This window comes from Malaclemys terrapin, chromosome 1 (genome assembly GCF_027887155.1).
Source record: "Malaclemys terrapin pileata isolate rMalTer1 chromosome 1, rMalTer1.hap1, whole genome shotgun sequence".
NCBI lineage: Eukaryota > Metazoa > Chordata > Testudines > Emydidae > Malaclemys > Malaclemys terrapin.
Window position 1 is genome coordinate 236171226 of NC_071505.1, and position 13992 is coordinate 236185217.

At 41.1% G+C, this 13992-nt stretch overlaps 1 protein-coding gene across 1 annotated transcript in view; it reads left to right on the plus strand.

Annotated features, from left to right (window-relative positions):
- The first annotated feature begins 3563 nt into the window (after nucleotides 1–3563).
- NPAS2 (neuronal PAS domain protein 2) overlaps nucleotides 3564–13992 on the plus strand; it is a 151723-nt gene continuing 141294 nt past the window's right edge. Inside the window, exon 1 of the mRNA XM_054009832.1 lies at nucleotides 3564–4435. Coding sequence (XP_053865807.1) covers nucleotides 4152–4435 — 284 coding nt within the window. The 5' untranslated portion in view covers nucleotides 3564–4151. The remainder of the gene's footprint in view (nucleotides 4436–13992) is intronic.

Here is a 13992-nt window from a genome sequence, read left to right on the forward strand (position 1 = left end):
GTCATTTTGTTTTTCCTTTACAGTAACTGGAGATTGTTTTGCCCTCTGTATAATGTACACATACAAAGACCATTCCAAATATAGGTTTTATATTTAAATTATTACATGAATCATGCAGAAAAATATATTACTAATGATCTTTAAAGACTGAAATTCAAATGATCAGATTCCACATGCAGCATTATGAGCATTAATAAAGGCAAGGAAGACTGAACTTGGTAAGTTTTTTGGGGAGATGGTATGATGAGGTTGCCTACAATGGCATATGGCCCATCTGCAACTGCTGTGAATAAATGTCTCCAGCTGCTGGACATGGGGCAGTAGATGGGGAGGGCTCTGAGTTACTACAGAGAATTCTTTCCTAGGTGTGTGTCTGGTGGTTCTTGACCACATGCTCAGGGTCTAATTGATCACCATATTTGGGGTCAGGAAGAATTTTCCCTTAGGTCACATTGAAAGAGACCATTGGTTTTTTTTTGTTTGTTTGTTTGTTTTTTCCGTTCTCTGCAGAGATCACTTGCTGGTTTGAACTAGGTAGTAAATAGTGGATTCTCTGGAACTCAAAGTCTTTAAATCAAGATGTGAGAACTTCAGTTACTCAGCCAGAGGTTATGGGACAACCACAGGAGTAGATGGCTGAGGTTCTGTGGCCAGCACTGTGCAGGTCAGACTAGATCATGATGGTCCCATCTGGCCTTAAAGTCTATGAATAAGATTCTTATGGACCAACTTCTAGTTGGAACAAATGGGATTGCTACTTTGGGTCATGCATCTCTCATGTCTGGAAAGCAATTTTCTGGAGTACTTATATGTGGTATCAAGTCTAAGCAGTAAATGTACTTTCCATAATTAAACTATAACAATTTATAATTACCTCAATACAAGTTCTAATTAGTTTTTTAATGGTTATTGTTTTCACAATGCAATTTAAGGTATCAGTAAATGAATATATCAAGAAAAATTCTTGCTCTACTTTTGGCAAATCTGCATTTTGCTAGCTACCCCAGTGTTACATATGTAATGTATGAATTAAATAAATTTAAACCAGCTTCACTTTTTTATTTGTGCACTAAAAGTTATCACCTTCTGCAGGATAATGTTAATTAAGGTCTGCATTCTAATTTTTGTATATCCACTTGTGTCTTGCAGATTGCCCTTCCCAGCTCAATGGTGCATATTCCACAAGGAATTCTGTTCTACAGATTTTGAAAATACATGGCCATGTTCTGGAGAGATTTGGGTATTTGTGCAAAAGGACTGGAATACCAAATCATGTGGTATGTACTCATAGGAAGTCTCTTTTTTCATGACCTTACAAGGCCTGCAGCCTTTATGCGATACCTTATTGTGCAATACAAGGAAAAATACATCAGAAACAAAAAATGTCTTCTGCTCCACTCCTCATGTGATGCTTTATTCCCTCACACACTTTTAGTTTGCCAAAGGGTCATTTAACCATTGTTTGGCAATTTCCAAAGGGGGAAAAAATGCTGGGTTACATCCAAAGGAAGGGAGGAGCTTTGTAAAGTTTTGTATTTAATCTGATTATAAATACACAACTTCACCCTTTTAACATTAGTCATGTCTGTGCTAGAAGGGAGAGTACAAAAGTGCCTGACTAAAGAGTGCAAAATTTTCCATAGTTTGGAACTGCAGACAGGCAATTCAAACTAACATTTCAAATATATCATACTCGGCATCAGAAAGCGCAGCAAATCAGGAGCAAGCCTAAAAATAAACAACTTCTCCTAGGATCTAACACATTTCCTTATATCTCACTGGCTACTTTTCAGAAGGAGTATTAGACAAAAATAATACAAGTGGGAAATAAAGAGAATGACCTACTTTACAAAAAAGAGCTCTCTGTAAAGGTTTTGCTCTAATTGACGGTGTGGAGTTGCATAACCAAATAAGGAGTTACTGTTTATGCCTGTAGTAGCTGAGAACCTTGCTTTAGGTAATGGAGTTCTCTGGCCTGATATGGTTCCCACTGAAATCTCTAGCAAAGCCCCCATTAACTTAAATGGGGCCAGGGCCCATAGTCCTCATTATGGACCCAGCCCTGTTATCCTCCGGTCATGGGACAATCAATTAATCTCATGTACTGGGAGATAGCCATCAAGATTTAGACAGGGAGGAGGCAAAGATACAATGTTTTATGTTGCTATGCCTTTCCATGGGATCGGAATATTTCTCCTAGTTGTGGATCAGTGGTTTGTGATGTTACTCTTCAGTTTCAGAATTGTACCTTAGAAGACGGGGCTGTTAGTGAAAATATGGTATTTAACACTTATGCCATAAGTAGCTTGTTGGGTTATAGTTGGCTAAACCTGAGGATTCTCACTTCCTATAAGGGGTGAGAAGAATGGTCTTGTAGTTGAGTCATGGGTATAAGAGCTTGTGAGGGAGGGGTTCTGTGGCTCTACAACAAACACCCACTGTCATCAGCTAAACCAGTGGTTCTCAAACTTTTGTTCTGGTGACCCCTTTCACATAGCAAGCCACTTTGTGTGACCGCCCTTATAAATTAAAAACATGTTTTATATATTTAACACCATTATAAATGCTGGAGGCAAAGCAGGGTTTGGGGTGGAGGTTGACAGCTCGCAACCCCCCATGTAATAACCTTTGGACCCCCAGTTTGAGAACCACTGACCTAACCTCTTTGTGCTTCAGTTTCCTCAATTATAAAAAGGGGGGAATTATATTTATATCTCTCCTTGGTGTTATGAGGCTTAAAGCATTAATATTTATAAAGGGGATCATCAGATGAAAGGCTCAGAGTATTATTGTTTTTAAAGTGTGCATATACCAGAGGGTTGTAGGGTACAGCGATCCTACCCTCTCTAACCTGGTCACTATAGGAGGAGAGCGGCATAGCTAAAGAGTTTTAAACCCACACTCTACATCAGGGGTCAGCAACCTTTCAGAAGTGGGGTGCCGAGTCTTCATTTATTCACTCTGACTTAAGGTTTCGTGTGCCAGCAATACATTTTAATGTTTTTAGAAGGTCTCTTTCTATAAGTCTATAATATATAACTAAACTATTGTTGTATGTAAAGTAAATAAGGTTTTTAAAATGCTTAAGAAGCTTCATTTAAAATTAAATTAAAATGCAGAGCCCCCCAGAGCGGTGGCCAGGACCCGGGCAGTGTGAGTGCCACCGAAAATCAGCTTGCATGCCGCCTTCAGCACGCGTGCCATAGGTTGCCTACCCCGTCTACATTTTCTGGCCAGCTTAAACTGCGGTCGTTCCTTAGGATCTGGAACGCAGCAGAATTAGCAAAGATCAACTGCCGCTTTATGCTCTGTCGTTCACTGTGCATATGTATAAATATAGCTAAGTTGATATTTGCTCTCCGCATTGTGAAGAAACCCTCCCTGTTTTTTCTTCTTCTGTGCTTTCTCTAGCCCCAGCGTCTCCTTTTCTTGGATCCTCGCCTGTCTCCTCCCACAGAAAGGGGGGCTGGGGAGAAAAAAGGTCACGTATGTTTGGAAAAATATGTAGGTCAGTGGAACATTTCCTGCACTTGTGCAAAGGGAGGCAGGGGAGGGAGCGCTCCTCTCCTTCTCTCTGCAGCTTTTTCTTCCCCACCCTTTTCTTCCCAAAAGCAAAACCACCCGCTCTTCAAAAGGGGGGAGACGGGAAGCGATCAGCGGGTCCCTTTTCAGCCCTGACCAATTTTGCAGCCCAGCTACATTTTCCTTGCAAGAGAGTCCGATTATAGCAAAGCAGCCCCCGCCTCTCCCCTCCAGCTAATTCGGCAATCAGGCATTAGCCCTCCCGCAGGAGCTGCACCCCGATGATCGCCGGGCGCAGGCCGGGCTGCGCCCCAAAAGCTCTGCTGAGCGGGGGTGGAGGACGATGCAGGATTTGCTGGGAGGATGCTCCCTCCTCGCCCCCGGGGCACCAACTTTAAGGAGAAGTCCCGGGATTGCAGCCTCCCTGCCTCGCCCCTCAGTGCATTTAACTTAATGCACCAGGACGGACCCCAGCCAGCAGCCCCTCTGCCCCCCTACTTCCTTCTCCTCGCCCCGCAGCAGCCCGGGGTGCCGGCTGGTTGGCGGTCCCGGTGGAGCCCGAGCTGCCGCGTGTCTCTGTGCGGTGCGGCGGGGAAGCGGGAGCCCGGCATGCGGCGTCCCCTTGCACCATGAGATACAGCGGGGGCAGCAGCAGCAGCAGCCCCAGCAGGAAGGCGGCGGCCAGACCCCCGGGCTTGTCGTGTGCGAGGACGAGTTTGCCGGCTCCCGAGCCTGGCCTCTTGCGCGAGTGGAGCAGCCGCCGCCGCAGCGGCACCGGGAGGCACCAGAAAAGCGGCGGCATCAAGCCCAGCAGCAGCCGGTGTCAGAGCGGCCGCGGCTCCCGCGCTCAGGTCGCCACAGCGGACAGCAGCAGCAGCTGGGCTAAGCCGGCCCGCCTCCCCCAGCACCCCAGGTAAGGCGCAGCCCGCCGCTCCATGCGGGGGGCGGGGGGCAGACAGCGAGCCGGGGACTGGCGTGTGTGTGTGTGTGTGTGTGTGTGCGCACTGACACACGCGTCGCTGGGTCAGCCCTCTCACACTCTTCGCATTTTCCGCGCCCTCAAGGACAGGGAGACGCGTGTGGACACACGCACAGCTCCGCTCTGTCTGGGCATGATAGGCTACCCCCGCCTGCGTCTAACCAGAAGGGAACGAGACTGAGCCCTCAGGGCTCTGCCCCAAGCCGCCACCATTCGCCTAAGCCTGGGTTTCATACTGTGGGCGGCGTTTGATCCCCTGTGGCCCTCTGGCAGAGGCACATGTACGGAGCCTCACACACGAGCTTCCCTTTCTGGCTAGCAGGATGGAGGTTGTGTATTCTGGGTTACTCACTCATGTCAGGACGCTGTATAGCAAATGGTTTGCATTTTAATGGACATCACCTCTGACAGTTGGAGGTGTAAGCAAGAACTTGGGTTGTCAGCTACTGTCCATTCAGAAAACACACACACACACACACATGTTCGTTTTAATTTTTGAGTATTTGGCTTGAACATGGAAAGTGAGTTGGGAAAGCACTGATGGTCCCATGGCCTTAAAAATTATCATGTGGCTGTATTCATAAAGAGTTGAAGAGTGATCTGGGGATCTGGGCATTGATGCTGCAGTTCTTATTCAAGCAAAGTTCCCACTAAGGTCAGTGAGAGTTTTGTCTGAGGACTGGGCCACAAGGTTGTCATTTGCCAAGAGCTTCTTGTAATTTAAACCGTTTGTCAGTTTTCTTCTAATTTTCTTTTCGTTTGCAGACCAGAGAAAAGTTGCTAAATAGACTTCTAACAACATGGACCTTGTTTCTTAAAGAGTTGTGTAGTGTTCTTTTCCTGTCAGGGCACTGGAGTGATTTAGCAATTAGTGAGGATGCTAATCCAAAAACTTTACTTGATATTCCTTAACTGCTTACAGGATGATATCTTACTTTCACTCCAGTGATTTAGAAATAATTAGCTGTTATAAATATTATAGCCAGCAGAGGAACTTTAATCTTTTTATGGTACTAAATCTCCAGAAAGGCTATAAAACCCCTTAGTGTGGGCATGCATAAAATGAGCTTTAAGTGTACAAATTCAACAAGTGTCCACTGTGGCTGAACCCTGAAGTGGAAAATTGTCTCCTTCACTCATGTATGAAATGCTAATTTGTTTCCCATAGTGATGTTTGTTTAGTTAGATTAAATAATTAGTGATTGCAGTTTCATGATGTAATCAGCTCAACCATTGATCTGTGTCTGTTTCTGAAACCTATTGGCTGGCTAACGAAAGGCCCAAACAACCAGACTGCATTTAGGAATAATGTTATTCATGTGAGTACCCACGAGTAACCTGCATGTGTGAGGGTTTGGGGCCAATAATATATGTCATGAACTTAACACTAACACTGTTTGTCTGTTCTTGTATTTTAAGATACAGAGCTATGATTTCATCATCTTTTCAGTAAAATTTTCAACAAGTTTTTCTGTAACTTAATTATAAGCAGTGCAAGTAGTGACCTCTATAGTTAAGGTTGCCCAACACTTCCCATTATAAACCTCTATTTTCAACCGCTTAACTTTGTGAAAAGTAAATGTTTGGGGCTGAAATTTTCCATGTTGGTGTCTGCCTATGGCTGATTTTTTTTTTTTTTTAATTTTGAGCTAAAATAGTCCAGTCACTTCTGAGAATGATAGTAGGGAAAAATATTGTTTTGTCCATCTTAAAAAAAAAAAAATCTTACAACCATTTCTTTGGGAAGCTCTAATGCCTCCATGATTTTGAGCAGGGAATTAAAATTTGGCAGGGATGTCACCCCAGTGGCAGGGATGTACCTTTTGTTGCTTCTGTGAAAATGTATGCAAATTTGGCCAAGTTATAAGCTTTTAAAAAACCTCAGTTTGCACATGCTCAGTGGAGACTTGTTAGAGTTCAGCTGCTAAATTTTCTGAAGACTCTGCGCTGAGCATGCTCCATCTCCTCACAGATCCACTCTGTGCATGTGCCATCTCCACAGAGTGCCTGAGCATCCTCCAACCTAAGGCTGCAGGGGCTGAGCAGGCAGCTTCCCTGTGGTTGCTCCTCCTCATTTCCAGAGGCTGAAGTGGTGCTGAGCACCAGAACTAAGAGGAGGCACTGTGGAAGAGATGGAGGAAACAGCTATGCTCAAATGAAGAGGAGTGATAAGTAGTGGGGAGAGGGGAAAGAGATGCAGGAAGGGAGGATTTGGGCATGCAGGGGTTAGGAGCAGAAGTGTGGGATAGGGCAGGAGCTGAGGGGGTCAGAAGATGGGGGGGATGGGAACAAGAGGTGGAGAAGGGCAAGAACTGGGAACGGGGAAAGACAGGAATGAAAATGGGTTGGGAGTTGCAGAACAGGGGCAAGGTTGGGAGCTGGGGGAGGCGTAGGAATCCAAGTGGATAGCAGCAGGCGAAGAGACAGGGGCAGAAGCTGGGGAGGACAGGTACAGAAGGATCTGTAGTGACTAGAGCACATTCCCCTCCAGAACCTGGAATTGAACCTATTATTCTGGTGTCGGAACATTCCTTTGATAGCAATTTGTTGTGAAAGCTACAGGCAAAGTGTGTGTCTCCATCCTCTTCTACTAGCAGGTCCATATAGAAGATAACCTTCTACTGCTACCAGTTACTCTGTTAACTCAAGTGATAGAGGACTTTGCTGTGGATCTAAAGATCCCAACCCTGCTGATGACCCATGTGGGGCTCAATATGCTTCATGATGGAATTTTTGTTTTTTCAATTTTAAAGTTTTAAAAACCTTTGGAAATTGCATAAAAGTACATTAAAAGAATATTAAACTTGCAAAATTCTATGGAAAAATTGTATATGGTAATGTAATTAAAGGCTATATCACAAGGGGGCCAAATTAAGGTTACATGGGCAGCCTTAATTGTGGTATTTCCTAACTTTTGAGCACTTGACTTGGCAACCTTAATATACTTTTCATGTAGGGTTTTTATATAATGAGCGTAAAGATTTGAAGAGCTACTGTCAGTTAAATACATATTTGTTTAAACATAATTTTCAACCTACATACCAATTACCCGTATTATTACTATAATTATTAAAAGTGAAATAATTTTTTAAATCCAATATATTTGTCACTATGTATTTTCTATGTTTACTTTCTGTACTTCTCTCATCTCATCCTGGACAATGTAGAATTTTAATGAATTTGGTTTTATTTTTGTTTATAGTTAGTTTCACTTTCAGGTTCCTAGTGTTGCAGTGTTTGAGTTTCAGATTCTGCAGAGGAATATTTATTTGTGTAAACATAGCAGTTTCTGTTGCTTTGATTTTGTTTTGCTGTTGGCCCTAGGTTTTATAAAAAATTGTTTATTATAAAATTAGGGTTAGATCCTTCAAATACTTATTTTTGTGAATAAGTTCTCTCACACAAGTAGTTCTGTGGAAATCAATTCAAGCTGACAGTACCCTTTTAACAGATTTGTTATGAGACTGCTTAATTACGTTTTAAAAAATAAATGGTTTATTGTCTGACTTAAACAAAATACAGAGGTATTAGTCTTGCTGATATTATGTTATTATCTCGTATGTCACAATATTTATTCATAGTATAAGGCTCTGGTCCTGCTCTGTGATTCACTGTGGACTGCTGGGCCTGCATGGAGCCCAGTTGACTTCATTGGGGGAAAGGAAAGGAAGGAAGGGGGCAGGATGGAAACAGAGAGTGACAGCTTCGTTTCTATCCACTAGGAATTAATCAAAGATTTCTAAAAAGTCATACCAAATCTTTTCAAATTTGTGTGAGGTCCCTCTTTGAAATGTTACCTCCTTTTTAGATGCCAGGTCAGCCAAGTTGCTGTGCCAAGCGTCTATCCCTGGCAGCAGTCTGCTCTTCCATCTAAGCAATATGAGTCATTGGGCTACAAGCTCTGTTCTAGAGAACCAAGCTTTCCTTGAATTGGAGAGTTTCTGAGCTGAAGGGATATATGCCAAATGTATTTCTGGGAAATAATTTTTAAGTTGTCTTGTTATTATATAAGTCCCAAAACATGTGAGTAAGTGTGGCTCCAGGTGATGCACATTTTCAGCAGCAATCTGTTTAGGCAAGGCCCATGCACTGTAGCCTATTCATAGATTCATAGATTCATAGATTCTAGGACTGGAAGGGACCTCGAGAGGTCATCGAGTCCAGTCCCCTGCCCGCATGGCAGGACCAAATACTGCCTAGACCATCCCTAATAGACATTTATCTAACCTACTCTTAAATATCTCCAGAGACGGAGATTCCACAACCTCCCTAGGCAATTTGTTCCAGTGTTTAACCACCCTGACAGTTAGGAACTTTTTCCTAATGTCCAATCTAGACCTCCCTTGCTGCAGTTTAAACCCATTGTTTCTGGTTCTATCCTTAGAGGCTAAGGTGAACAAGTTCTCTCCCTCCTCCTTATGACACCCTTTTATATACCTGAAAACTGCTATCATGTCCCCTCTCAGTCTTCTCTTTTCCAAACTAAACAAACCCAATTCTTTCAGCCTTCCTTCATAGGTCATGTTCTCAAGACCTTTAATCATTCTTGTTGCTCTTCTTTGGACCCTTTCCAGTTTCTCCACATCTTTTTTAAAATGCGGCGCCCAGAACTGGACACAATACTCCAGCTGAGGCCTAACCAGAGCAGAGTAGAGCGGAAGAATGACTTCTCGTGTCTTGCTCACAACACACCTGTTAATGCATCCCAGAATCATGTTTGCTTTTTTTGCAATAGCATCACACTGTTGACTCATATTTAGCTTGTGGTCCACTATAACCCCTAGATCCCTTTCTGCCGTACTCCTTCCTAGACAGTCTTTTCCCATTCTGTATGTGTGAAATTGATTTTTCCTTCCTAAGTGGAGCACTTTGCATTTGTCTTTGTTAAACTTCATCCTGTTTAACTCAGACCATTTCTCCAATTTGTCCAGATCATTTGAATTATGACCCTGTCCTCCAAAGTAGTTGCAATCCCTTCCAGTTTGGTATCATCCGCAAACTTAATAAGCGTACTTTCTATGCCAATATCTAAGTCGTTGATGAAGATATTGAACAGAGCCGGTCCCAAAACAGACCCTTGCGGTACCCCACTCGTTACGCCTTTCCAGCAGGATTGGGAACCATTAATAACAACTCTCTGAGTACGATTATCCAGCCAGTTATGCACCCACCTTATAGTAGCCCCATCTAATTTGTATTTGCCTAGTTTATCGATAAGAATATCATGCGAGACCGTATCAAATGCCTTACTAAAGTCTAGGTATACCACATCCACCGCTTCACCCTTATCCACAAGGCTCGTTATCCTATCAAAGAAAGCTATCAGATTGGTTTGACATGATTTGTTCTTCCCTCCCTATGCAGGGACCAAGTATATTTTTTTAATGCTAGACTATTTTTATCATAATGAACAACATTTACCTTTTTTATCTAAAGACTTTATATTGTTGCCAGCTTCTGGATGACGAAATAGTATTTTTTTTAAATTAAAAGTCATTCTGATAATATTTGCTAGCTTTTAGATGAATTCATCCTGATTTTTTAAATAAACAATCTCTCACTATTTTTAATCAGTTGCTAACACTACTCTGTCGTCTGGTACAGACACCAAAGTTGGCAGTTTTTTCAAACTAGCAAATACACACACTTGACTATACTATACTGGGTGGACTGATTTAAATCAAAAATATATAAATCACCAATTTTAATAATGATTTAAATCAACAAGCAGGAAACCTTGATTTAAGTGATCAATTTTAATCATGTGTTGTGTTTATGCTTTTTATTTTCCTAAAGAGAGGTTGATTCTAACTGGTTAATTAAAACATGTTGCATTGTAACTAACTATATTCTGTACTCTAAATTTGGTGCATTTTTTTTTGCTAACCAGGAGGATATCTACATCTATAAACATTTAATGAAGCAATTATATAGCTTAACTAACATTTATTCAGATCCTTAACTTTTAGATTTTTTTTAGTATGTTAGAAAATACTGAAATATGCATTTCTTAGTTACCATAATTTTTTACTTATGATTTGTGTCAAGCTCTATGTGAATGGAAATTCAAATTCAATCAAAAATGCACAAAAACACAATTTTAATGTTTTAAAATCAAACTTAAATGTGCTGGATACTTAAGAAAAAAAGTTTATCAAAACATATTCTACATTCGAAACTGATTTATTACACAAAGGAAATATCTGTAGTTAATGAATTGCCCTGATTGCTTCTGGTCACCATGTCCTTTAAGATTTTAGAACCAGTAGATCTCATCCTATCACATCTAGTTTTTCTTCATAGACTGGAAGAGGAAAACAAGCTTTCCTGCTTTTTTCAACTCCCACTTGGTTTCTTAACTTTACATGAACTAGTCATTAAACTGAACTAGCTGAATAAACTGAAATGAAAAAAACATTCTCCCTATTTCTGCAGAAAAGGCTACCACTGTCAAAAACTGGTTGAGAATGTCAACCAAATCGGTGGTTTGATTCTATTTTAAAATTGGCAGAGGTACTGCTCAATATTTGTTGTATTTAATTTACATTATTTTAATAGTTTAGACCTTAACATAAATTATCAATTTCAAATTTAATTTTAAATAGGTTTATTTAAAAAAAAATTTGTTTAATTTAAATAAAAATATCTGATTGAAAAAAGCCAATATTTTAAAATAATTGATTTTTATGCATCCTGATATTATAAAATAAAACAGCAGACTCTTGTACTTTTTCATGTTAGAGTGTTGTTGTATAGGCAGTTGGGGAAAAACAAAATACAGTCCATCCTCGCTATAACAAACCTGTCAGGATCCAGGCCTTCGTTGTAACCAGGGGTTCATTATAGCAAAAGGACAATCAGAACGAATCATAAACTGCTGGAGTTTGTTAATGAAGTCACCTTGGATAGGGGCGTTAGCTTAATTAATTAATATTAATTAAGGCTACAAGTTGGTCAGGGAGGGAGATTTTTGGTGACCTTTGTGACTTCAGCCCCTAGTGGAGGAGCTCCTGGTTGTCAGCCCCCCCGCAGAAGCGGGACTCTGTGCTCCCAGCTGTCAGCCCCAGGTGGTGGGAGACAGAGTGGGAGCCCACTCCTTAGTTTCTGCCCTTGGGCTCAGCCCTGGATAAAAATTATCCATGAATATGCAACATCCCTCCCCCCCCCCTTTTTTTTTAACAGTACGGTAATGAAGGGCATTATACCAAGGGTGTACTGTATCTAAAAGCACTCCTGAGTTTTGTATTTCTTGTTCAAGCTGTTTTGTGTTATTTAATAAGCAATATTAACCACACTTCCCAATGGTGACAGCGAAACAGTGTATTGGACACTGATTCTATTGAACAAATAGACATCTCTTTTTCAGAGAGCTGTCAGATTGTTCTGTCTATTGAGCAGATCAATGGTACAGGTTCTTGGGTGCTCTGTAATCAACATTCAATCAAGTTAAAAATAAAATATACAAAATAAAGCCTGAAGATAGAACCTAAATTTGTTAAAAATGTTGTGACGTTGTGCAGTCTATATGGTTTTATAAAAACTTGATAATAAGTCAATATAATGTAACTAAGATAGTTTTAGAGAAAATACGGTAATAAGTGAATGTAAGTAACTGGAATATGCCTCATGCAAAAGGTCTCTTGTAAGGTATCATTACAAAGCTTATAATCTACTGAGTGTGATCATCTGATTTGTATAAATGTACCACTCTTGTATCTAAAACTAGAAATATAAAATGTAACTCTGAGGGCCTATTGTAATTGGGTAAAGTGTGGACCATTAATGATGGTTTGGAATCTTGATAACTCCCATTGTCTGCAGATGGCTGTATTTACCTGTGAGTCTTCCTGTATATGTGTGTGCTGGCAAGTGAGTAATGAAGTCTTGCAGTGACATGTGATCATGTCACCTGAACTGAAATCCATCTTTAACCTGGTGCTTTTCCAGTGAGGGGGGGTGGAAACCCAGAGAGACAAAGAGTTCCCGCCTTATGCAAAAGATATATAAAGGGGGGAAGAGAACAGGGAGGGAGAGGAGCCATCATGAAGAATCCCCTAGCTACCACCTGAGCTGCAACAAGAGCTGTACCAGGGGAAAGAATTGTGCCCAGGCCTGGAAGGTGTCCAGTCTGAGAAAAACTTACTGAAGCATCTCTGAGGGTGAGATTATCTGTATTCAGTTTGATTAGGCATAGATTTGCGCATTTTATTTTATTTTGCTTGTGACTTACTTTGTTCTGTCTGTTACTACTTTGAACCACTTAAATCCTACTGTCTGTATTTAATAAAATCACTTTCTATTTAGTAATTCACTCAGAGTATGTATTAATACCTGGGGGAGCAAACAACTGTGCATATCTCTCTATCAGTGTTATAGAGGGCGAACAATTTATGAGTTTGCCCTGCATAAACTTTATGCAGGGCAAAACGGATTTATCTGGGTTTAGACCCCATTGGGAGTTGGGCATCTAAGTGCTAAAGACAAGCACGCTACTGCGAGCTGTTTTCAGGTAAACTTGCAGCTTTGGGACAAGTGATTCAGACCCTGGATCTGTGTCTGGAGCCAGACGGAAGTGTCTGGCTCAGCAAAACAGGGTGCTGAAGTCCTGAGCTGGCAGGAAAAACAGAAGCAGGGGTAGTCTTTGCACATCGGGTGGCAGCTCCGGGACTCTGTGCTCCCAGCTGTCAGCCCCAGGTGGTGGGAGACAGAGTGGGAGCCCACTCCTTAGTTTCTGCCCTTGGGCTCAGCCCTGGATAAAAATTATCCATGAATATGCAACATCCCTCCCCCCCCCTTTTTTTTTAACAGTACGGTAATGAAGGGCATTATACCAAGGGTGTACTGTATCTAAAAGCACTCCTGAGTTTTGTATTTCTTGTTCAAGCTGTTTTGTGTTATTTAATAAGCAATATTAACCACACTTCCCAATGGTGACAGCGAAACAGTGTATTGGACACTGATTCTATTGAACAAATAGACATCTCTTTTTCAGAGAGCTGTCAGATTGTTCTGTCTATTGAGCAGATCAATGGTACAGGTTCTTGGGTGCTCTGTAATCAACATTCAATCAAGTTAAAAATAAAATATACAAAATAAAGCCTGAAGATAGAACCTAAATTTGTTAAAAATGTATTTTCTAATTTGGCAGTCACTTTTACAGGTCTGTCACTATGATTTATTCTGTTTTAAGAAAGCATGTACTTCATTATTCAAACTTCATATTTTTATATTTCTTCCTTTAAAAAAACTGGACCTCACTGGATAAGTGGAATCACTGGGAAGAAAATTGAAATTTACACATCACACCAAAATAATTTTTTGCATAAAAAGTTTTTGACACAATCATATTGGGTTTGATTTAATTTTGATATTTTGCAGTTGATGAATTGTCCACTATATTTTCTCTTAATTCACACTTTGAGACTCCAAGCAACTTTTTACATTGAGGGCTTCTTTTCAGAATGAAGCTCTCACTTTGGCTGTCTGAATCA